At 37.9% G+C, this 27045-nt stretch overlaps 1 protein-coding gene across 3 annotated transcripts in view; it reads right to left on the bottom strand.

The window, feature by feature from the left end:
• The window catches only part of METTL15 (methyltransferase 15, mitochondrial 12S rRNA N4-cytidine), a 93463-nt gene that overhangs the window by 21488 nt on the left and 44930 nt on the right, over positions 1-27045 (bottom strand). For all 3 annotated transcript variants that reach the window (XM_081314728.1, XM_081314727.1, XM_081314729.1), the window contains exon 3: positions 11283-11419. In XM_081314728.1, the coding sequence (XP_081170854.1) occupies positions 11283-11419 (137 nt within the window). The remainder of the gene's footprint in view (positions 1-11282; positions 11420-27045) is intronic.

Raw genomic sequence — 27045 nt, 5'->3', positions numbered from 1 at the left:
AGAACGGCGGATCGGCTTATACTCGAGTCAACAACTTTTTTCAGTTTTGGGGGGTGAAATTGGGGGTCTCGGCTTATACTCGAGTAGGCTTATACTCAAGTATATACGGTACTTTAAAAATGTTCTGGATTTCTCTACAGAAAATTTTGGAGAGTATTGCATTCAGGAGGGCAGGTAGAAGATAATCTTAGTCTAAAAGCTGAAGCCCATCTGTTTCCATGCTTTGTCCTTCAGAACCTTTCTCATATAACTTCAAAGCACTTGATCAGTTCCACTGAATTCGTCAGTGGGGGGGAAAAATCAACAGTCGTGATTACAAGCTCTTGGCAGAATTATTTCCCCAAATATTCAATCCAAGTCCAAGTACCTTTATTTTTACTGTAATTTATATTCAAGCATCGGTTCTAGGTTAATTTGTGATTGATTATTTCCCTTAAGGTTGGTGCCAACTCTTAGTGACCACGTAAGATTTCTACAAGAGAATCGGTCTCCAACCTAGGCCCGTGGTGGCGAATCTATGGCACGCGTGCCACAGGTGGCACGCAGAGCCCGCTCGGTGGTCACGTACGCCGTCACCCCAGTCCTAGGCCTTCAGCTGGGTTTTATAAAACCTTTTTGCTTTAAGCGTCTACCACCGTGTGCAAAAAAAAAAAGGTTCAATCAATCTCGCAAAGTGGAATTGATTGATTGAACTTTTTAGTCTCACCCAATCTGCCATTACCACGGCAGCCACGGCCACCCAATGGGCCATGCCCACCCGGCACCCAATGATACATAAGTGGGTTTTGGGTTGCAGTTTGGGCACTCGGTCACTAAAAGGTTCTTCATCACTGACCTAGGCTCTTCAGCACTTCTAGCACTGAACCCATGACTGTGCTCTTCCCTTTCTTTCCACCTTTACCAGCATTATAGACTTCTCTAGAGAGCTAAGTCTTCACATGTGACTAAAGTACAATAATATGAGTGTGATAATTTGTGCCTCAAATGAAAGTTTGGGTTTGATTTGTTTGATTATCCATTTCTTTGTTTTCTTGGCTATCCATGGTATTCCCAGATGTTTACACCAAAATCAAAGTTCATTCATTTGGTCTTCTTCATATTTAACCTTAGTCCCCCCTGTTTTTTTCTTTTTTTACAGGTACCTTCTAGTACCTGTATTTCTTGACTTTCATTATTAGATTTTACAGATTATTTGCATCTTCCACTTATAAGTTGCAGTTATATTTTCCTAAACACTGATTAAAAACAACAACCACCACCTTCAGTCATTCTGAAATGCCATATAATTTGATTTTTGTACGATCATTTGATGTTACCATATTTGTTTATATCACTGGAGGTTAATTATGATTTTACAGACTTCACACTGGGGGTATTTTGTGAATCTAATTTGTTCAGCATTTCAGTGGCCGTAATTTACCTCATTATCTAAGTACTTTTTAACATTACAAATTATAAATTCATAATAGCATCTGTGCTCATACCAAACAATTCTACCCAAAGTTAATAATTTAAGTATTTTAAATACACTTTTTGCAGCTTGATATGAACTACCTGAATTTCTACTTTAACTAATGAAGTGAGCATAAGCAAGTTAAAGGCATTGAAAAATAATGTGGAATTAATCTGAATATTTGAGATATTATATTTATTTTTATAATCATGCTACTCGACTGAAGCTATAGGAACAAATGCATATCTGAAATTATTAAACTAAGCCAGACCATTCAGCAAATACTGCAACTAAATAAAAAATAAATCTTTTTTTATTTGCTGTTCTAGGTTCTAGTTTTCTAATCATCACTATCAATTGCACCACAGGATCCCTTTGGTTATTTTCCTGATCTATTTCAAGCCCTTAGGTGATTTGTTAGCAAATTATTTGGAAAGGAAAAGTGACGCAAAAGATGTGTAACAGCCTTATTAATCATTAACTAACTTCTACCTTCAAGCCACCTGCTGTAGCCTTTAAGTTGATTATGGAGCAAAAAGACGTCAGAAGCTTGGGAATGTTGTTTTTATACAGGATGTATCATGCCTTTTACTCCAAAATACTATTCAACTGTTATCCAGGCTTAAAATGTTCACATGATCTGATCTTAAAACTTAAGTTGTGCATCATGTCTGCAAATTAAAGGGTCATATGGTATATAGTTTGGTGTTTTTTTACACCAAACTCCAATCTGCAGGAATTTTAAACACATAGAAAAACATTAAAATCATTAAGTTTTACTTTTTAAAATTTTCCCAATGTAGTTTTTTTAAGCAAATGTTTAAATACATTGACATACTGTACAAATGAAACATTTTGGGGTGAATTTCCCCAGCATTTCAGAAAAGTTAATGTTGCATAATGATAACCACACACATGCATGAAGCTTAATGGGATATTTCCAGAGAGACTGGAGATTTTAGGCTTTCTGTCAATGTTCAGAATAAATTTGTGTGTGCAGTTCTCTGTGTGGATGCCGCTTCCGGAAGCCCATTCTGGGCCTGGGCAACAAAAAATTATCTACTGGTTCTGCCGAAGTGGTGCAAACCAGCTGAATGCCACCACTGTGTGTGTGTGCCCCCATGTGTATATAAACTGTGTCATTAGGCAAACCAAAAATCAAATTGTAAGAGCCCAGTTGAGTCATGAGCATCTTTATCTATGCATGCAACTAATTTCTTGCTATTTAAATTGTGACAGAATGATAGTATTAGAGGTTCGGACAACACATAGCCTCACAAAAGAAAATACTTGTAGCTCAAGGTTGAAATGAGGGGTCCTGACCTGATCAGAACTTGCGGGCTCGTATCATGTGCCCTAAAGATCCATTCCCCAATGAAGAGAAGTCCTCAGTTATATACAGGATGGCATGTGAAAACTGCCATTGTAATTATATTGGGAGACTGCAAAATGACTGAGGACCAGGATACACAAACATGAGCTCGCCATTAAAAGACAAGAACAACACTCACAGGTGTGGGCACACATGGCCACAAACAATCACACCTTCAATCTGGCGGGGGCTGAGGCGATCGCCTAGGATAACACCAAGGGAAGCTTGGTTGTCTGACCACTCCTCGATCAATCGGCATATTGATCTCCCCCGTGTATCAAGCCCTCAGGGGTTGGGAAGAGGAGCGGTGTGCACGATGCAAATGCAGACAAGGTGAGCACTCAGAGTGCTCCGTCAAGCCAAGACCAGAACTGCATAATTACACAATCAGCCCCCACCGCAGAATGTAAAAAAGAGGAAGAACAACTATTTAGAGCTGGTATTTAGCCAATGAAAGCTTGATTTTTAATAAAAGTGTTTTAATTTTTTACCTTATTCCAGTGTTCGGATGTCTTGTTCATATATATATGATTTCTTGTTCTGATATATATCTATATCTATATGTCTTGTTTCTGATATATATAGATAGATATATACTGTATATATATATGATGTCTTGTTCTGCTATATATATAGAGATATTTATTTATTTATTGATGGGATTTATATCCCGCCCTATCTCCCGAAGGACTCAGGGCAGCTAACAACAAAACATATAATAAGTACAAATCAAGATAAAAATAAAATTGAGAACATCTGTGTAATAAATTAAAATTAGAGAATTTAAAAAATAAATTAAAAATTCTAAATATAAATTAATTAAAATGCCTGTCAGTCCAGGTCAGCCTGGTGGAACAGGAGTGTTTTGAGGCCGCGGCGAAAGGATTGGAGGTTTTGGGCCATCCGAAGCTCAGGGGGGAGCTGATTCCATAGGGCTGGCGCTCCCACAGAGAAGGCCCTCCCCCTGGGGGTCGCCAACCGACATTGTCTAGCCGACGGTACCCTGAGGAGGCCTTCTCTGTGTGAGCGTACTGGACGATGGGAATTTGTTCCCGGCAGCAGATGGTCCTGCAAGTATCCCGGACCTAAGCCATGTAGGGCTTTAAAGGTAAGTACCAGCACCTTAAATCTCACCTGGAGGGCAACTGGTAGCCAATGCAGCTCACGCAGGAGGGGTGTAATATGGGAGTATCGGGGAGCTCCCATCACAACCCATGCAGCTGCATTCTGCACCAGCTGAAGCCTCCGGGTGGTCTTCAAGGGCAGCCCCATGTAGAGAGCATTACAGTAATCAATACGGGAGGTAACGAGTGCGTGGGTGACTGTACGTAGGGCATCTCGGTCCAAAAAGGGGCGCAATTGGTATATAAGACGAATCTGTGCAAATGCCCCCCTAGCCACGGCTCCAATATGATCTTCAAAACTGAGTCGTGTATATATATATATATACGTATGTATGTATGTATATATATCTATATCTATGTAGATCTTTGGTCATTTGGGTTTTTTCCCACGTAGAATTGGAGGTATCAGGGCGACGTTTTGACGAAATCCCATCCGTCATCCTCAGGCTGGTGGCTTGAAGCTACAATTCTACGTGGGGAAAAACCCAAATGACCAAAGATCTACATACAAACACCCACGAAAACCTCAGAAAACATCTATATCTATCTATCTATCTATCTATCTATCTATCTATCTATCTATCTATCTATCTATCTATCTATCTATCAATCTATCATCTATATATATAGATAGATAGATATAGATATATATAGATATATATGTATATCTCCTTGGTAAGATTAAAAATGTGAGTCCCAGGCATATTAAAATTAACAAACTAAGCAAACGCTGAGCTTGTCGATCAGATGGTCAGCAGTTTGGCGGGTTGAATCCCAAGTGCCATGTAACAGAGTGAGCGCCTGTTACTCGTCCCAGCTTCTGCCAACCTAGCAGTTCGAAAGCACGCAAAAAATGCAAGTAGAAAAATAGGGACCACTATGGTGGGAAGGTAACAGCGTTCCGTGTGCCTTTGGCGTGTAATCATGCCAGCCACATGAACAAGGAGACGTCTTCGGACAAGCGCTGGCTCTTCGGCTTTGAAACGGAGATGGAAACGACTAGCACGCATGTGCGAGGGAACTTTTACCTTTACACACACACACACACACACACACACACACATGCTTTGCAGATGAAATATGGAGTCCATCAGCTGGTATTTCAAAACTGAAATATTCAAAGAAAGACATGGCTTATGGATGTTAATTATATAAACAGTATCACAAATTTTCTAAAAGTTCTTCAAACATTTATAAATCAGTACATTTAATTCCCACAATGCGTGTCTAAAATAACACAAATTCTGTATTAGTAAGCAAGAGAAAAATCCAGCTGACACATTTGAAAGCTACATCTTTCTAATTTTTTTTCTAGTAAAAGGGGATAAAAATCCTGAATGAGACATGAACAAAATATTAATAGATTTTGTTGCATCCGTTCTATATAATGAGTATGCAGACTTGCCTGCCAGGTAAACAATTGTCATACTGGAATAAACTATGCACATAAATAGCTAGAGTACATACAAGCTCTCTTTTTTCAGGCTATTCCTTCTTTTCCTTCAAAAGATTAATTCTGCATATCATTTTTCAAAATTTGATAGTTGGTATTTGAAATTGTTAACAGGGAAGTTAAGAAGATAAACCATCTGGTGCAGAGGTTTCTACTGCTTGTAATCAATTCACCTGAAATGAACCCATGGTTATTGAAAACCTATCTATCACAAATTTTATGTGCTTCACATAAGTGGCTAATCTTATATTTTAATTTTATGCACAGACCCTTGCCACCTACAATTATACAAAACAGGATATATCTTTTTTCATCTATTTGATTTTAGCTTGACCCAAAGACCTGTATTTCCAGAGAAACAATTAACACATTTACTTAGTCCTCCTCTTGACATATGCATGTCATACAATGAAACACTTTGTAAGAGTTTAACCCTATCATGTAGCTTCCCATTCTTTTAAACGTATGGTTCTAGCAGTGCATGCATTATTATAGCATTTTAAAAAAAGGAATTAAAAGCTAACTTTCTGCAAGTATAACGGTAAACACCCAGCATCGTTTTTTAAAATAATATAAATATATATAATGTGATATTTGCTGCATATATCATTTTGTTACAGCAAAAACTCTGAAAGTTGACCACCCAAGGGACTGAACAAAAGTAGTCAACCTACAGAACTGCACTGATATGTACATGTGCCACATTTTATTGTACAGCTTTTATTAGAGAATGTCATACAGAAACACAAATAGTGAAAACACAGGAAAATTATTCATACAATACAGTATCATACAAAATCAATACATTTACATATGCATTTTTTTTCATGGTTTGATCATTCTTTCTGGAAAAAAAATTAGTTTGTTTCTTATTCTTCTTATGAAGGAAAGTGGAGAAAGCACTTTCAACAATAGCTATACCACTTGGCTTACCTTTATCTGCAATTTCTGTGTCCTCCTCATCAACTCCTTCATCAGTTGCTTCCAAGCACTTTTCTGCTGGGTTGTACCTTGGTCAATACTGATTGGAAAATTGCTTCTGAATCAGGGTTAGGATTCAGATTTAGTGTTTGCATTTGCACAGGCTTGCGTTTCAGCAATGACTGACTGCAGAAGCTGGCCTTGGTAAAGCATTTTGAATGTTTGAATGTTGAATGCCTTGGTCAAGAGGTCGAAATTTTGATGCAGTGTTCGGAGGCAAAAAATTTCAGTTTCATGTTTGTAAGATGATTCACTTGGGATTGGCTAAGAACAATTATCCACCACAAGGAGAATGGACCATTTCTTCTTCTTCGTTTCTCAGTCAATACCTCTTATCCACTCCTCAGATAGGGCATCAGTCATCCATGCAGATTTGTTAAGATTTCCAGGTGCTGCAGGTTCTCAAATGAGTGTGGCTTTGCCAATTTATTCTATACTGTTTTATTCTGCCTTAAATAGAGTTTATTTCTTTATGAAATTTTTATAGCTGCCCATTTCATACAGTGACTCCTGTTAGCTAACCAGAATCATGTAACTGAGATGGGTAGGCATATACCGTATATACTTGAGTATAAGCCGACTCGAGTATAAGCCGAGACCCCCAATTTCACCCCAAAAAACTGAAAAAAGTTATTGACTCGAGTATAAGCCAATCCGCCGTTCTGCAAGCCTCCGCCGCCGGCGGAGGCTGGATCCGTGCTCTGCAAGCCTCTGCCGCCAGCAGAGGCTTGATCCGCCATTTTGCAAGCCTGAATACACAGGAATACCCTGTCTGGCCGCGGCTCTCGGGGAAGCCCTGGCTGTCCGCTTCCTCGCTCCACGCTGCCATTCGGGGCCCGCGCGTTCCCCGGGCAAATCGCGGCGCCCAGCAGGCGAGGAAACACGCCCGCTCCAGTCGCCCCCCCTTCCCTCAGGAGACGCGAAGAAAGTGACCGCCCGGAGCTTACCGAGGACTTGCGCGCGGCCGAGGCTTCGGTGCTTCCAGGATCGCGCGCACCTCTCCCAAGCCGCCGCCGTCCGGAGACCTGCTGAAGTTTGGGGAGGTTTGGGGAGGTGCGCGCGCACCTCCCCAAACCTCCCCAAACGTCGGCAGGTCTCCGGACCTCCGCGCCCTGCCTGCCTGCTTCTTTCCGCAGCGGAGACCTGCCGAAGTTTGGGGAGGTTTGGGGAGGTGCGCGCGCACCTCCCCAAACTTCGGCAGGTCTCCGGACGGCAGTGGCTTGGGAGAGGTGCGCGCGATCCCGAAAGCACCAAAGCCTCGGCCGCGCACAAGTCCTCGGTAAGTTTTTTTGTTGACTGGAGTATAAGCCGAAGTGGAATTTTTTCAGCCCAAAAAGTGGGCTGAAAAATTCGGCTTATACTCAAGTATATACGGTAAATAATTTTAAAAATACATTATGTGCAGGTAATTTTTGTGTGTAGGCAGCATTTTAATCCATCTATTGAGTCTTTCCCAAGTACTTGGGATAGACAGATGTTATTTGATTGTATTAAAGGTATTGTTGCAGGAGGAAAGCTGCTCCAAGTAAAGTTGCCTTTTGCAACTGATTGATGGTGATTTTGTCAACACCAATGGTGTTCAAGTGGTGCTCCAGATGTCTTGGGGGTTATACCCAAGATGCCTATTGCTGTTAATACTACTTTTGCTTTCTTTTGCCACAGCTGTTCTACTTCTATTTGCAAATCTTTGTATTTTGTGGTTTCCTCCAATTCTTTGTCTTCTATTCTGCTGTATCCTGGTTCTGCAACATTCAGAGTTTTTAATATTTTTTTATTGATGCTTAAGTCTGGGGTCTTAGGTGGCAACTGTTTGAATTCTGAAGACCCAGAAAAGTTAGCGTTTTCAGTTTCTAATACTTCGTTGACGTTTTTGCTTGCAGGAAAATGGTATTGCAGATCTTCAATGCACCATTGTTGCTACTTTGCTATGCCATTGTTTTTAGTCAGTCTGTGCGATCTTCTTGCAGCAGCTAATTAGGCAGTCGGCTGCTTCTTCAGCTTCTTTGCAGAGTTGGCATTTGCTGTTTGTTGCTATCTTATTGTTACTATTGTTATTATCTGTTCACAACAATGTGAAGTCACAACTGCCAGTCGTTTAGCTGGTGTTGCACTTCATACGCATCAAATTCTTCCCAAGAGCCTAGAACGCCTTAACGTACTGTTTTATATGTGCAGGTCCAAGCAGTGTGGCTTTTACGATTGAGACATGAAAATTTTGTCAATGTACAGATTTGCTAAGTGCCAACCAAAATTGTTTGGTATGACACACAATTTGCTGATAACCACTGGGATTACCATAGCTATTACCTTTCAATTTTGATTTTCAGATTTTGATAGTATTATTATTACACATTTATAATAAATTGACAGTATTAAACATTAAATACTGTACATAAATAATAAAATACAATAAAATATTATGATCATTTGTTATAGTTGCCTAAGCACTCATGGCAGCATATAGAACCCTCCAAAATTCATAAAAATGCATAAAAAACTGGGCTACACATAAATACATCTGTTTTTATCTGCAAGAATACTTCGGCATCCTGTAAGAACCCTGCAGGTTTTCTTACAAAGGTCAGTGCTTTGAAATTATATTCAATTGCCTGGAGTGATCAAGATCAGCAGGGATTATCAGGAATATCCTGCAGATAGAAAGCTCCAGGTACTACCTGTTAGCATTCCAGTAAACTGGTGCTCTGTGAGCTGTTACTTATTGATTTTGTTCACTGCATTTATACACATTACCTTTCATCTGTGAGCTCAAGATATAAAAATAGGGAGCAATTTCCAATTATTCTAACAGAACTCTGAAATAAGTTGGACCAAGAAAAGAATAACTCATTCAAAGGTATCCAGTGAGCATTAAAGTTGAGTAAGAATTTCAAAGCCTTAACTGCTATAGTATATGATGTTGAGTGGACAATCACCCCGAAGCACCATTTTTAAAGAGAAACCACAACTTCCTAACATTTGAATTAGGCCCACCAGCCCAAAACCTCGTATTGATTTTAGGGAATTTGTAATCTGTATGGTGGCCTCATTCTGTTCACCAAGGTGCTATCCATTGAGCTGCCACAATAGTCCAGTAGAGTTTTGTTGGATTCACAATGTGATCAAAGTTGGGTTTTCACAGTCATTAATGTTTTACTTAAATGTATAATTATCTGAGAAATTTATACCCTCTGTTTCTAAACAAGAAGCTTTCACAAAGTGTCATATATTTCAGCTAAGCCACCATAAAATTAAGTATAATAAAACTTTATGGACAGATACAAAAACGTATGCAGAATGAATGAAAATGAAAACACATTTTTTTCCTCACTGAAATTACTATGAAATCTTTGCAATGTGGAAATTAGAAATCTCTCATAACAATCCTGAACAGAAAACTAGCTATTTTCATCAGATTTTCACTAAACAATTTACAGTAGTTGTATACTGAAAAGGTAATATTCTTCAACCTACATAAACATCAGCTTCAATGACACAATAAATGGGTGTGTCTCCATGTTTGCATGTGTATTTGTATATGTGTGTGGGTGTGTACTTGTGTTTATATATTATAACATTTGCCAAACAACGTACATAGTAATCAAGAAAAGGCAACTGAGAAATGAAAAACTGTTCTCTTGACGCAGTAAAGTTTCATACCTGATTGCAACTGTTAAAATAATAGAAATTAAAATTGGCACTGGATACCCTAGAAATAAATTTATTTTAAAAAATGTACCAATGGTGTTAAAAGCTGCAATTAAAATTAATATGAAATTAAAATGATGGATTTCAATTCCCAGAGTGGTTTTAAATCACAAAGTTATACCTTGCCAAAGTTGATGTTAAGGTTGATGCCACCAAGATTAGAGGTAATACATCTGAGATCAGACAAGGTTATTATCAAAACAAATTCCTCAACAAGGTTGAGAAACAGATGGAAAAAAAGTACGTTGTCATGTAAAGGCAAGAAACAGCAATAGGGCTTAAAGTCCAGAATTGACATACAATATTAATTTGTGTACACTTGTAGATTTTACAGGAGCGGCTAATCATAAGTGTTTGTATCAGATCCGTAGAACAAATAACATAAAGCCTTGTCCTTGAATATTCTGTTGTTAGGTTCTTTGTGTCGCTAGAGAATGTATTGATATGTCCACGTTGAAGCTCTGACACACTGTAACATTCTTGTTTTGGTCGCCTTTCATTTTCAGGAAGTAAAGCAAATGGCCTTGGCTACATGGAGGCTACATACCAAAACAAGCACTGTACACAACAGAATTGGAACCCTGATTGGTTCTATAAAACCTACAGGGAATTTGCTGTATGTCATCCAGAGCTGCCTTTGGTGAGATGGACAGGTATATAAATTTGCTTAATAAATAAATACCTACCTACCTATCTACATACATACATTTTATAGTGGATTCCCACTTTAGAAGGCAATTGATTTCCAATCCTGGAATCAATAAAGGTCATGGCCATGCTTTGTAGAGACTACGTGTGTGTTTGGACTGAAGGAGGATGGAAAACGCACTAATACTAATTTGATGATGGAGAAGACTTCTGAGAATATCATGGATAGTCAAAAAAACAAACAAATGTATTATCAAACATGTGATTCCCAGAATTCTCGCTCAAGGTACAAACAGACTTAATTTATCTTACTTTGGACATATTACGGAAAACAGCCAACTCTCTGAAGAAGGATCTAAAGATGAGAAAATTGCAAGGAAAAAGAAAGGGACAAGCAATGAGAAGGATGAACTCAGTTAAAGTACTGATGGGTATAACAAGTTAGGGACAGATCACCATGAAAAAAATGTTTTTGTTGGTCACGAGGGGTCAACACAATAACAGTACATAATCACTCATCAAACAAAAAATAAAAATTATACTCACGGATAAGATGCAGAAAGTTGTTGAGCTAATTTATAAGCTGCGGGGTCTCTGTCGAGTGCATATATTTTAATATCCTTTGCCTTTTGTAAAATTGCCTTTGTGTGACCTCCTGCTCCAAATGTCATATCAAGAATATGCTGATAAGGAAAAAAAATCTTGTTACTTATTAATAAAAACATATAAATATTGATATCCATTTTAGTTACTTGTACATTTATCCTATTTAACAAGCAAAAACTGTTTTCATTCAGTTGTAATCAACTGCCCCATCAATCCCTATAGGCAAACTTCATTACTCAATAAAATTTGCAATTAAACATACTTCATATTGTGTATTAACTCCCAAAAGCATCTAAAATTTATTTTCTAATGAAAAAATAGATATATAAAGGAGTTTCAAGTTGCCTCCTAGACGAGAACTTCAGAAAAGTTAAAATTTCATAGTGACATAAATTAACGCAAAATTTCCTACGATTGCTAATAGTTATTTACACATTTGGTATAATTAAATGTGAGCTGGTCTGGTGAAACAATCATGTAATCAAATCATTCCGAAGGCTAGAAGGTAAAAACTCATGTTACATGTTGCATGATGTATGATGCATTTTTAAAGCTTTAATTAATAACAGTAATACAACACGATATTCTGTGATGATTTCATATATTATATATGAACATTTTTACTTTTCAAGTCTTATGATTTAAAAGGTTTAATATGTCATAAGGGGTGGAAGAAATGAAAAAATAATCTACTAAAATTGTATTACAAATGTGGCAGACTACAGGATGTTGCACATTAGACCTCATCTCTCTGTTAACACTTAAGACGACTTCAAAAGTTTACTCATTGACCTGGGGCAAAATGCTATCAGTATAATAATGATACCTATATCGATCTCTCAATTCTACATTCAATAGATAAAAGATGCACGGTCTAGACCAGGGATAGGCAACCTCGGCTCTTTTATGACTCATGGACTCCAACTCCCAGAATTCCTGAGCCAGCCATGCTGAGGGGAATGGGAAAGGTTTCCAAACTGAGCCATGCTGACTCAGAAATTCTGGGAGTTGAATTCCACGAGTCATAAAACAGCCTATGTTGCCTACCCCTGGTCTAGACTGAAATCTGTCAGTAGTAATGGATGAGGGCCTAGAATGAGACTGAACCTGATAAGATGGAGGTGCTACCGAAGAATATTTTCAAATCTATCTGTTGAGAAGACATCCAGATTCATACTGGGTTGAACTGATACTGTAGGAGGAAGCATTTAACATGGAGTGTGGGTACATTAGAAACCAGATTTTTCACTGAACGTCTAACAGTGCTACTTTCAACTCAGTTTGGTGTACCAGCTGGGAATTTTCCTGGACCACAGAGTGATTCATACCTTAGCTCTCATTCTTTTACAGTTACTGAAAGGACTCTACATGAAAACTGTCTTAAAGATATTTCTAAGACTTCAGCATAATATATTTTAAAATCTAAACCAGTATGACTTCATTTTTAGCCACTGGCTGCCCATTAATTGGGACATAATTCCAATCTATTAGTTATGACCTGCAAGTTTCTAAATTTGGAGCTTGTATTTGCTAGAACATTTCAGCCCATATGAACCTTTTTTATTATATGTGCAAACTGGTGATGATTGTGGGATTCTTACCTGATTGAGGACTATTTCAAGACAAAATCTCTACAGTGAAATTCTCAAGCACATATTATTGTTCTTCTTAATAAAAGCTTCTTGGAGAAATTCCTGAATGTGTTACTGATTCACCGGCCTTTTTTGCCCCCTGGCATGTTTGCTTTTCACTGTGGCAAATAGCTCAATCATTTTCATTGCTTTATTACTGTATTTTTCATTTTATTTATTGCAACACAATTTGCCATGTTTAGGTTAAGAGTAATATATAAACCAATAAATTTCAATATAGGACTGTTCAATTGATGAAAACCAAGGGAAGGAATTATGCAAGCAAGGGAAGTCGAGGGGGAGGGACATTTTTTTTGCCTTTTTTTTCTAAAAAAGAAAGTCAGTCACTAAAATATTGAAGCAAAACAAAGGTAAAATATTCTTCAAAAGCAGGAAAAAACTACAGATCTGTCAGCTTATTACTGATGCTTGCCAAGTCCCGCAAGGCTGGCAAAATTAGGAAACAAGACCCATTTTTTGGAAGGACCTTTATTTTTAATAGGGTAATGTAACCAGTATGGTAATGTATGAATTGTCAGCCAGTGAAACAGGCTGTCATGTGACATTGTAAGTTGTCTGTTGTCAGAAGTCTTCAAATAGAATCTGAATATTTACCTGTCAATGAAGCTCCAGTGTATCTAAACTAGCAGGGTTTGGGGCTTAAAGAATTGAATGAAAATTGTTTTGACTCCATAACTTTAGTTTAAATGGGTTATATTAATAAATGAAACAGGAAAAAATATCCTTGAAATGAGTTCTATTGTTAGCTGGGTTTTTTCCTGACATAATCACCACCATTTGCCATACACTTCTCCCAATGTTGGACAAGCTTCTTAAAGTCAACAGAAAAGATATTGAAGAACATCAATAATATGACCCACATGCTCTTGTGAAACAGCAATTTTGACAGCAATTTCCCTTGGAATGATTTGCCAATAGTCATTAATCAGTTCATCAAGCTTTCTCATGTGAAACTCATCAGTTGCTGTCAGAGGTTGGCCACTTCATTCTTGATCACACAAACCAGCTCTTCCAAGTTCACCATCTTTACATTATTATTATTTTTTGGTCCAGAGATGAACATTACTCATAGCAACATACTTATCATCATATGCATATGCATTTGGTAGTGAATTTTAACTGATGGGACTTCTTTAGTACTCAAACATTCAAAAAAATGCCTAAGTGTAGTCACTGCAGGCTTCCATTTTTTTAAACAACAGTAGCACAAATCCTTTTCTCACTGCAACCTCCTGTCAACTGAAGTGAAACAGCAGATGCTAAAGAATGTATCAGAGGTTCTACTGCATTAACTCTGCCTTCTGTTGGTGGAAATTACCTCTGGGGTCCCTGCCAATTGTATGATTTTATGAAATTAGTTGTTGCACACAAACATTCATTCACTAGGTGTGTAGGAAAAGAGAATGTATGCTCTGCTTTCATGAATAACACTAGCATGATCAATGAAAGATTTACTTCACCATAAATAATGTATATATTTAGATGTTTGGGAATTTAAGGCAGGAATCCTATACTCAGTTTCCTGGTAAGAAAGATGCACTACATTCAATTAAAATGTGAACAACATACTAATTACAAGTCATATCAAACACAAAAACAATATATCAACAATTTAATTTTTTTATTTGCATTGTACTTAGGGTGTTTTTTTCCTGCCTTTTAAAGCCTGTACAACTAAATGACATTTTATTCCCATGGTCCCATAAATTCTAGAACAGATTATTATATGAACATTTCCTAGAATGAGTCACACTTCTATAGTTATATCCTCTCATCTTCTCAAAGGAATTTTATAATTAGTGTGTGACTGTACATTTTAGATTTTCATTATGTGGATAGAAAAATAAATAACATTTTGCAATTCCTTATTCTTCTAATTTAGGATAGGCCTATGGATTTTTGTCTTAATTATCCAGCTTCAAGAAAATATAGCTACAGTACTGAAAGTAGATGGCAGCAGTTAGTCCACTTATACTGGTTTCAAAAAGCTAAATGGGATTGGACTTGGACTGGATATCACTAGAAAGATGAGGGTCCAGATGAGAAACTTCCTTTATTTCCAAATAAGACAACTGAAAGCCATTTTTATAGTCTATAAACACCACGGCCATTTCCATGAAATTGTCAAATCCTTGATTTGAAAGAAACTTTTACACCATGACATGATAGACCTCTTCTAAATACCATTGTATTTTACAGAAATACGTTGCATTTATAAATGTGTGGTTTTTAAATAACTTCTGCATTTTTAAAATTATTTTCCCATCTCTGAACAAAATTTGCCCCCAAAAGATTTGTTTTATCGTACTTCTAATGTAAGTTCATACGAGATTTTTTTTTCCATTTTTATTTCAAATATGTAATTCAAAATTGCTTTTTATTTATGTTTCTCTTTGAATGTATCTTCAACAAGGACTTAGCTACCGTTCATCTGCCAAGCTTCAGGAGAAACAGGGTAGCTTTAGATTCTCTAAAGAGGTGATAACAAATACAATTATGCCCTTGGCCACTTTTTCAGTGTTGCCTGTTCTTTTTGCCTCAACTGGCTTTTTAACAATATTATATTCTTGCAGCCTCACAATATATGTTTTATTACTTGACATTCGTCCCGCTCCCCAAAATGCTTATGGAAGTATCTTCAAGTTCAGGGCTAAAGGCTTAGAGCCTTGGTGGAGCAGTGGGCTAATGCCTCCTTAAGTAACACCAGCTGCCTGCAATTAGTGCAGGTTCGCATCCCACCAGGCTCAAGGTTGACTCAGCCTTCTATCCTTCCGAGGTAGGTAAAATGAGGACCCAGATTGTTGGGGGCAATTAAACTGACTTTGTAATAATGCCGCTTGGGGTGTGTGTGAAAGCCCTAATAAGCAGGCATATACATAGAATGAAGGCTACTGCTAAGCTTGTAAGCTGCCCTGACTCTTCGGAGAAGGGCGGGATATAAATGGAATTAAAATAAATAAAAATAAATAAAAATAAAGAATATGATGGGTTGCACATTCATCAGTTTGCCTGCTAGTAAATGTGTATTTTGTGAGCAATTCCTCTCACAACCAGGCAGATATTTTGTGAGGTAATTTTGTAATTGGTCTGGGTAGTCCACATCTATTACCTTCCCAGGAATCTGTTTTTCCAGTTAACAAAATGTAAGGCATTTTGGCTATAAATTTTTACAAACAAATCTGTAAGTTACTAAACTAGCACAGATAAACACAGAGATAACTCAAATAATATTGGCCAAATTGTTTTGACATTAAATATTCTGCCTGTGAGGTTTGTGGGACAAGGGCCTGGTAATAAGCTTTTAATGATATTTTGTATTTTATGCAATAATCTCTCTGTGAATATGGATAGACCCTCTTCTGTAAATATCGTGAAAGCAAGCCAAAGCAGCATTGTTTTAAGAAACATTTGGCCTTTGGAAGGATTAAATGTTGCCTTTGAAGTATTGTATTTTTTTAGTACCTTGGTTTGTTTCACCTTGTCTAGAATACTTAGGATTGGTACAAGCTATAAATATTACAAAATAGATAAAAGGTTTGCTTTCCTACACCTGAACTCAATACACTGTAGTCAGAATTATGTTTTAATATTAATATCCTATCTTTTGCCTCCCAAAGCAGACCTCATGGGATCATTCAACACTCAAAATTAATCACAGTAGTAGTTAAAACGTAAGTATCTTCCATGGAAATTGAGATGCAATCTTACTACGCAAGCAGCAGGAACTATATTGGGTTTTTAGATACAATCCCAGGTGGTGGCTTTTGCATATAAAATCCTTGAGAGCTCAGGCTCTGGTTAGTTGCAGGATCACCTGTGTCTAATTACTTTTGGCCATTTGTTAAGATCTGATTGAGTGAGTATACTCTGCATCATGTCACTTAAGCAATGTCATCTTGTGAGACCTAAGAGACATTACTTCTTTGTTGTAACTGTCCTATGTAACACTACCCTTCCTCCCTCTCCTCCCCCTCCCTCCTCCTCCATCATACCACCACCACCCTGCCCAATATTTGGATGGCACTAACTCTTCCTATTGTTTGGAAAGCTCTAAAGACCTGGCTTTCCCTCTTGCAGGCATTTGAGTATCAGAAGCATAGACAAGTGCATAAGTTGATCATACAATATTATATGTAACAAATGTTATCTACTCCAAGATCTTTTGAATCTTTTTTTGAATTTTGTCTGGACTGTCCTATTGCTTGTTTATTCTGACTTTATCTTTTAGATCTAACAGATCAGAAAATGCCAAGGCCAATAATAAGATAAGCCAATACAAAAATGCAGAACTATCCTACTAGCACGCAAGTAGAATAAACAAGTATTATACTGCCAGACAGTGTTACACAGTTTTCTACAAAGAACTCATTCTTCTTATTTCACAAGTTTATGAAGAGAAAGACTATAAATATAAAAGGAATCTAATAAATTCATTGCTAATATTTTGTATTCTCTCCATTTTATAAAGAGCATTGGTTACAAGAATGAGTCACTCTACATCAACTCTGCAAATACTTTGTCTGTTATTGATTCTCACTGTTCAAAAATCTGTCCTTCAGAGTCAAAATTTCCTTTTGGTGGGAAAAAAACTTAAAAAACAAAAAACAAAATTAACAGAAAAAAATCAAGTTTTTTATCACATACATAAATACATATAAAAATAAAAAATAATAATCTTAAGGAACCGGAAGAACAGCTGAAATCAAGAAAACGGGCAGATAAGGGAAGTCTGAGTGTAAAGCAGGAATGTAGTTTGAGAAAGCATCTATGTTTTATTCTCTTTTGCATAAAGGTAGGGAAGGACAGGCATATTCAGACTTGCAAGATTATCTTATTATAACCTTAATAATAAAAGTAGTCTTAGCTTTCATAACTTTGATTTGTTGGTTTAGACAACCTTAAAGGGTTGACAGTTCATAGTACTTATAACAATGACCTCTCTCACTATTGCAGGTCCAATACATAATGCAGAATATACATTTGATTTGATCCACTATGGGAGATATTACTGAAGTTTCAATATCTGGGAAATTCTCTCTAAGTATGAACATCTCTGAACAGTGATGGCCAAACTACAGTCTAAATTAAGATGATGTTGTAGATGGATTTATACCCAAAGCACAAGTTCTGTTAGGGTTCTATTTGAAGATGCTACAACTGGATTCCATGGTGTTAAAGGAATAAATGTCAAGGAATGAAATGAATCTGTCAATATTCAAGCCAGAATAGGTAATTTACTAGCACAATTAATATAACTGTTCCTAGTGACCTCTGTGGCATTCTTTTAAAGGCATCCTATGAAACATATATGAGTTATGTCAACTGAATGACAAAGCACATTAAAGTTCAGGTGGAAGAAAACTCAAAATTCAATATGGTAATAAAGAACCACACACCCCATCTGAGGTTTTATGCTGCAGCAATACTGCAACAATTTCATCTAGAATCATAATAGAGCTTGTTTTTGTTCTTGTTTCTACACATTATATAATTATAAAATATATTTGTGAATGAATCTTTATTGTCAAAGAACAACCATGTATACATTAAGATTGGCTGAGCCTCCCTTCGTGCCCCCACCCCCAACTTACAGTGACACAAACCCTCCATTTTATTACACCATGTGAGCTAATTGCACAACACAACGGCCTCGCAAGTCAATTATGCATAAAGTTTATAAAATTATTTCCCATTCAAAAGCCTAACAGCCCATGGATAAAAGCTGTTCTTCAGCCTATTGGTATGGCTGGCTATACTCCTATAACTCCTACCCGCTGGTAGGAGAGTAAAGAGATACCATCCAGGGTGTGAGTCATCCCTGAGAATTTTCCTCACTCTTCCAAGGCAGCGAGCCCTGGAGATGTCATCCAGTGGTGTCAGGGGACAGCCCACAATGTCTTGTGCTGTGTTCACCACCCTCTGTAATACTTTCCTATCCGCGGCTGTCAGACCAGCACACCAAACCACAATACAGTACAAGAGTACGCTCTCTATAGTAGACCGGTAAAAGAGGGTCATAAGCCGTTGTTCTACCCTGTTCTTTTTTTTTTAATTAAAAAGTTTTAACATACATTTTATCTTTAACAATCCCCCCTCCCCCTCCCATACCCATCCCTCCCTACCCCTCCCCCCTTCCCCCCCCACTTCCCAAAGCTAAGTACAGGGTATAAAAACAAATAAAAACAATCATAAGCATCCAAATGCTAACAACCACAAACTCTAAAATCTATCACTCTCTAGCTCAAATAGGATAACTACAAACACTATTACTATTAAATATATAAAAAAAAGAAAAAAGAAAAGAAAGGAAGACTTATTCAAATGCTACATGAAACTTTTTAGTCCCGTATTTGTTCTGGATATACTCAATCCATTTTCTCCACTCCATAATGTAACGTTCTTGCGAGTGATCTTTCAAATAAGCCGATATCTTTGCCATCTCTGCCAGGTCTGAAACCTTTAAAGTCCATTCTTCTATAGTCGGCAGTTCCTCCTTCTTCCTTCTTGCAAGACCCTGAGAAAGTGAAGTCTCTGTTGGGCCTTTCTGGCCACCTGGGTTGTATTAACCTTCCAGGTCAGATCTTCGCAGACGTAGACTCCCAGAAATTTAATGGAGAAAATTCTCTCCACACAGTCCTCCCCGATGTAAAGTGGGGCAGATTCCTCCTTTCTCCTCCGTAAGTCTAGCACCATCTCTTTCGTCTTGCCAATGTTCAGGTGCAAGTTGTTGTTACAACACCATATGGATAGTTTTTGTACCTCTGCCCTGTATGCTGTCTCATCCCCACCATGGTAGTATCATCTGTGAACTTAATTATCGCAGTAGATGGGTCAGATGATACAGTCATATGTGTATGAAGAGTACAGGTAGGGGCTAAGCACGCAGCCCTGTGGCGAGCCGGTGCAAAGCTTCAGGGGGGTGGACAAAGCAGACCTGACCCTCACTGTTTGTAACTGGTCCCTAAGAAAGTCTTGAATCCAATCGCAGATGGAGGGGGAAAATTTCAAGTCAGTCAGCTTCTCAATGAGTGTGCTTGGCAAAATGGTGTTGAAAGCCGAGGTATAATCAACAAAAAGCATCCTGACATAGCTTCCAGATTTCTCAAGATGACTTGCTACAGAGTGTAAAGCAGTAGCTATGGCATCGTCTGTCGACCTGTTCCCCCTGTAGGCAAATTGATGTTTATCGAAATCCAGTGGGAGGCATGTCCTGAGATGTTGGAAAACCAGTCTTTCAAAGCATTTTATGACTACAGACGTTAATGCAACAGGTCTGTAGTCATTCAGGCACTCAACTGCAGTTTTCTTGGGGACTGGGACAATGGTAGCTGCTTTCAAGCACAATGGTACACATGCCGTTTGCAAGGAGATGTTAAAAATCCTTGTCAGGACCCCTGCTAATTGGCACAATTCTTAACAACTATCCCCAGCACCCCATCTGGGCCTGCGTCTTTGCTGGGATTCACAGCCTTCAATACAGTTCTCACTTGGTCTTCAGATAGGGTGAGTTGCTGAAAATCAGAAGGCTGGCCAGCAGAGGCTACGGGGTCTGGTCTTTTTACCTCGTAGCGAGTGAAGAGAATATTCAGCTCCTCAGACAATGAGGCATCGGTGTTAACCATGCTCCTCGTACTGCCCTTGCAGTTGGTTAAGTGCTGCAGTCCCTTCCACACTTGCCTCGGATTGTTGTCTGCTAGGTGATTGTGTATACTTTATATTATAAATATATTAAATACACATAATATTTATAATATTCAATCATATATTTGAAGCTTGTGGACAACTGAATTATTTTAGATTGTGAAGGGGATGACTCATATTCTGTGTTCTCTCAAACTTTTGATTACAAACTTTGATCTTCCATATTTGTCAAACTTTTAATGAAATAAAAAAACCCTGAAAAAATCAAGATGTCACAATTGAGTTAAATATATGAATATTGTACAGTTCCAAGTATAAATTTCAATTTATAACACCTATAGACTTGGATGAACTCTTGGGAATGGTGTGTACCACATGTTCTCTTCATTTCTGCCTACCTTGCCTTACTACTTTTAGCCAGGAAGTTATTAGGAAATTCTTAGTTCATAACGGTTTCTCTTCTGCAGGCAATTCTGCATGATGCAAACTTTCTTTACATATTTGAAACTGGCTTGAGATTATGCTAAAGTCTAGCTTCAGGCTTGACTACAGATTTCTATTGACTGTCTACAATAGAATTTAAAGATTTATGAACCCTTTTGAATTTTCAGTATTTCTGCATAAATATGATGTGAAATATGATGTTTTCCACACATCCTAAAGCTAGACAAAGAGAACTTAATTAAACAAATGAGTCAAAAATATCATATTCCTTCATTTACCCATTTTAGGAAAAAGATTCAAAGCTATATGAGTGAGCAGCAAAAGCATGTGAAACTCTGGATTATCAATTAAGTATCTTGCACTATTCTAGGCAGAACTGTTTGAGTTGTGGAATGGTGTGGGTCAGAAATGTGCTTGTTTTTTTCCAGAACACCATGTCTGGAAAACTCAACTCATCTATGGTTTCATACAAAAGTTTCACAGAGCAACAAATACGGATACTGTCTTTTTCCTAGCTCATTGATGATGTTGATTGTGCAGCAGCTGTATAAAACTAAATTATTAGAAAAGGAAGTGAAAATATAACAACCAATACAGTAGTATCCTTATATATCTCTTTGGTAACTCTGCATCTGAAATACTGCATAGAACTTTGGTAGCCATATTTGAAAAACTAATAGCTTTACAGTCATATGAAAAGGTGAGTGCATTGAATTTATTTTTATATATTTGATCTTTATTTCCATAATATTGATAAAGATGGTATGTAATTTAAATAAATATAAATGCAAATTTTACATGATGAAAAAGTAATTATACTCCTACATTTATCACATCAGCTATCTAAAATTAGAATCAGGTTTACCAGATAAGGTGCAAATGATAAAATATCAGTTGAGATGAAATGGGAGGAATTTGTCTTATTTAAACATTAGATATTTCATTTGCTTTTCTCTTTGTTGTTGAAGTGCGTGACATTACACTGTCTAGATTGAAAGAGCTCTCTGAACTCTTTAGAAAGAACATTATGTATGTCTATGAGTCTGGGAAGGATTTAGAAAGCTCACTGAAAAGTTAGACATCAATCATTCCACCATCTAGAAGATCATCTACAAACAGAGATTTCAAATAACTGCCAATTTGCCAGGCCAGTCCATCCCAGCAAATTCAACTTGGGAACAGAATGTAAGATGCAAAAATAAGTTACTGAACCCCTACATTTCATCAAGTGACCTACAGATAGCTCTTGCCATTACTGATGTGAAAGTGCATGAGTCTATCATTAGAAGGAGCCCAAATTAGATCTACATGGGTAGTAAGTATGCCAAGAGGAACTTTTGCTTTCAATAAAAAATCATTAGGGCAAAATTAAGTTTGGTTATGAACACTTAGACCAGGGATCTTCAAACTTGGCCCTTTTATGACTTGTGGATGCCTGGCTGAGGAATTCTAGGAGTTGAAGTCCACAAGTCATAAAAGGGTCAAGTCTGAAGACCCATGACGTGGACAAAGACCAGGCATTCTGGAACAATGTGGTCAGGAAAGACAAAGCAAAAATAGTTAATTGACCACAGTACTAGAAAACATGTTTGGCAAAACTAAATTCATCATTTCATCAGAAGAACCTAACACCAACTATAAAGCATTGTGGTAGAAATGTTAGCTGATTTGCTGCATCAGAGCCTAGGCAGTTCACTATTATAGAATTTACTATGAATTCTTCATAATGTCAGAGGATGGTTGAGGCTATAAGATCATCTGTTAGATGATCTCATGGCTACATGAGAATCACCCTAAACATTCCAGTAAATCTACCAAGGAATAGCTGGGGGGGGGGGAAAATTAAGAATGCTGGAATGACCAAGTCAAACTCTGCTTCTAAATCTCATCAAAATGCAGAGGGGTGATTTGACATGGGCTCTGCATGAAAAGAAAAACAGTACAAAACTTGCACAGGTGCAAAAATTATATATGGAGAAATGGGGGAAAAATCCCAATTGTTATCAGAGAATGGTACAGTTATAAGAAACACCCAGTTGAGGTTGTTTCTGCCAAAGGTAGCAATGCCAAGCAATAGTGCCAAAGATATATTTGCTTTTTCTACTGAAGGAAATAAATCTGTTGGTTTGTGTTAAACAATTGCAAAGTCATGTTTTCATCGTTTTTGTTCAATTACATCACCTTTATCTTTATATATTATATGAATTAAAGTAAAAGATTGATATGTCCACTTATGTTAAATAAGAAAAACTTTCTGTATGGTGTACTTATTTTTTACATGACTTTTAGCTGTTATGAGAAAATAGAGGGGCTGTCTTATCTCATTTTCCAATGTCACCTGTTTTCCATAGTTAAAATGTTATCAAAGGAACTCTCAGAAATCCTTTTTAATTAGCACAGGATATATCTGGATTGCCCATGAAGAGCAAGGAAAAGAAAGTACTGCAATCCTTAATCCATAAAAAACCTGCCTTTCTAATCCCAAATTCCTTTAGACACAAATCTGTTTTGAAAGTATCCCACTTGTTACCTGCAAAGCTAGGCTTCAAGACAGCATTTGACAATTAATATGTAATATAAAAATAAATTATAATCACTTTTAAAACCATACCACCTGAAGGAAGTTTCCCAATAGTATCTTCAATCTCAGGAATCATTTTGCTCCTGTTTGTGTATCCTGCTAACTGCTAAACATATTCTCCTTCCCCTCATTCTGCTTGAATTGGCTTGTGTAGAAGCAAAATTATATGGTAGAAAGAGCAGAGTAAACAGTAATTCATATCTGTCATGCCTATGAATTCCTGTGTTGTGCTCATTCATAATTGCAAGCAGGCTCAGGGGGCTACAGAAGTGGCAGCTGGTACAAGGATCCTGCAGGTGCTCTTACAAGAACTGACACTCTTATTATCCCCTGAGTGTGTTGCAAGCACAACAGGGAGATGGATAACGGAGAGATGGCATACCCTTGTTCTGATTGTTTTCCCATAAGCTTTTGCTCCTTGGGAATGCTACTGCTAAAATAAAGAAATGAGCATATTTACATCTTAAGCAAGAAATAGATATCAAATCTTCTCTGGTGCTGGCCAAATCTTAAACAAGCTATTTCATTAAAAGGCTTAATCTTCATTACATCTAAAGTAACTCTACACTGGAAAAGTATGTAAAATGCAGAAAAACAGCAACAATGAACATTAGCAAAAATACTGGAAAAGTATGTAAAATGCAAAAAAACCAGCAACAATGAACATTAGCAAAAATACATACAGATGATACCAAAGACCGACCATTGATACAAGACACACAAGCGGAGTTAACTAAATTTTACTTTGAAAGTCACAATTACAGAACTTTTTTGACCAGGGCTTATGTACACTCAATTAGAAAAGAGTCACAATGCTTGGTTTTATATATGGTAATTGTAGCGAAGCTAGTATATGCTAGTATATAAGCGATGGAAAAATAGAGAGATATCAAAAATGAAGAAGTGGATTACACAGATGGCAGAACTAGCTGAAATGGCCAAATTGACTTGTCTTGTAAGGGAAGAAACAATAACTACTTTTATAAAAGACTGGAAACTGTTTATGGACCTTTTGCTGAACATGGACAAAAATGAACAAATGAACTTGGGATTTACTGATTGAAAAGGGTTGTTTTTAGAAGAAGGGAGCTATGATATATAATTTGGGATACTGGAAATGGTTGTTGTGATTCAGTGTCAGCCTGTGGTTTCGGCAGCTGAGTCGGACAATTCTGAAGAGGAGGAGGAGGAGGGGTTTGGAGAGCCTTTGGTTGCAGAGGAAAGTTCTGATGCACCGCAGAGCTCTCAGCCAGGCCCCTCCCATCTTGTTCCTCCTCAGACCCAGCTGTGTGAGCCTGAAAGATTGGAAGAAGACGATCCACAGCTGGCTCTGTTCAGGGACGCTCGAAGCAGGAGGCAGACTAGCAGAAGTGAACAAAGAAAAGCAATGAGGCACCTCAGGAGAAGGCAAAGAGAAGCCACGCCTTGAGACTGCTGTTTAAAAGGGGAATGTGTGGGAGGTGCTGGATGCTGAAGGCAACCGTTTGAAGAGCTTCTGATATAGTCTCAGTCCGTATTTGTTTAACTCTGTTTTGAACTGTTTCGTTTAGTTTTTGCAAATAAATTTGGTTGGCTTAATTCCAGCCTATTGAATATAAAAAAGGGGTTCTCCCTGACATTCCAACAGGGCCGGTTGTAGGCTGGAACAGAACAATGGCAATAATTATGTTTCAAATTGCTGTAAAGAAAATTGGAAATCACTTTATTAATTTCTCAAATTTCAAATTAATACAAGTCATTATTTAACATATGCAAAAAGAATGCAGCAAACAGAATCAAAAGATAATTAATTACATTGCCCCAACAATCAATTTAGTAAAAGAGGATAATTGATAAATGGGCCTTCTTGATGAAAAGTGCATATATTCTTATTATACTACATATATACCGTATATACTTGAGTATAAGCCGACTCGAGTATAAGCCGAGACCCCCAATTTTACCCCAAAAAACTGGTAAAAGTTATTGACTCGAGTATAAGCCGAGGCTGGGAAATGCAGCAGCTGGAGGCTGGATCCCCCGAAAGACGTCTCTGCTGAGATGAGAGAACGGGGTGGCAAGCCGCCGAGAGAATGGGGCGGTGGAGTGCTCTGCCGAGAGAATGGGGCGGCTTGCTGTTCTCTCGGTGCAGCACGGCAGAGGCTGGATCTCGCGAAAGAAGTCTCCGCTGAGCGAGAGAATGAGGCGTCTCAGCGCCCATTTTCTCGGCGAAGACTTCTTTCGGGGGATGCAGCTTCTGCCGCCCCTTTCTCTCAGCTGCCCAGTGGAACAGCTTGCCACCAGAAATCAAGAGTGCTCCATCACTGGAGGTTTTTAAGAAGAGACTGGACATTCACCTGTCTGAGATGGTATCGGTCAGTGGTGGCGAAACTTTTAGAGACCGAGTGCCCAAACCGCAAGCCAAAACCCACTTGTTTATCACAAAGTGCCAAGGCAGCATCGGCATTCTGGTGCCCTCGGGGGAGGGGACAGGGAGGCGCCTCTGAGTGCCGCCTCTGGCACGAAAAAAAGGGGGAGCAAAAAATGGGCCACCGTACCGCAAGGCACAAAAATGCCAACCGCCGCGCCGCAGGGTGCAGATACAAGGCACCGCACCACGTGAGAACGGGGCTGGGCTAGTGAGTATCACGCAGGCACTAGCCCCGCCCCCTTTGCAGCATGTGCCTGCTCGTGGCCCCGTGCGCGCATGCACGCATGTAAAATGCTTCCCCTTCCCTTTTCTTCCAGTCCACCAACCGACAAGGACCTGCTGCTGGCAGCGGTGGTGGCGCACGTGCCAACAGAGAGGGCTCTGAGTGCCACCTCTGGCAGGCGTGCCATAGGTTCACCACCACTGGTATAGGTCCTCCTGCTTGAGCAAGGGGCTAGACTAGAAGACCTCCAAGGTCCCTTCCAGCTCTATTCTATTCTATTCTATTCTATTCTATTCTATTCTATTCTATTCACTTTCTATAATTCTATTCTATTCTATTCTATTCTATTCACTTTCTATATTTCTATTCTATTCTATTCTATTCTATTCTATTCTATTCTATTCTATTCTATTCACTTTCTATATTTCTATTCTATTCTATTCTATTCCATTCACTTTCTATATTTCTATTCTATTCTATTCTATTCTATTCTATTCACTTTCTATATTTCTATTCTATTCTATTCTATTCTATTCTATTCTATTCTATTCACTTTCTATATTTCTATTCTATTCTATTCTATTCCATTCACTTTCTATATTTCTATTCTATTCTATTCTATTCTATTCTATTCTATTCTATTCTATTCTATTCTATTCTATTCTATTCTATTCTATTCTATTCTATTCTATTCTGTTCTGTTCTGTTCTACATTCTGTTCCATTCCATTCCATATTTTCTATTCCATTCTG

Source organism: Vipera berus (assembly GCF_964194415.1).
Source record: "Vipera berus genome assembly, chromosome: 1".
Lineage (NCBI taxonomy): Eukaryota > Metazoa > Chordata > Lepidosauria > Squamata > Viperidae > Vipera > Vipera berus.
This window is presented reverse-complemented; position numbering and strand designations above follow the sequence as displayed.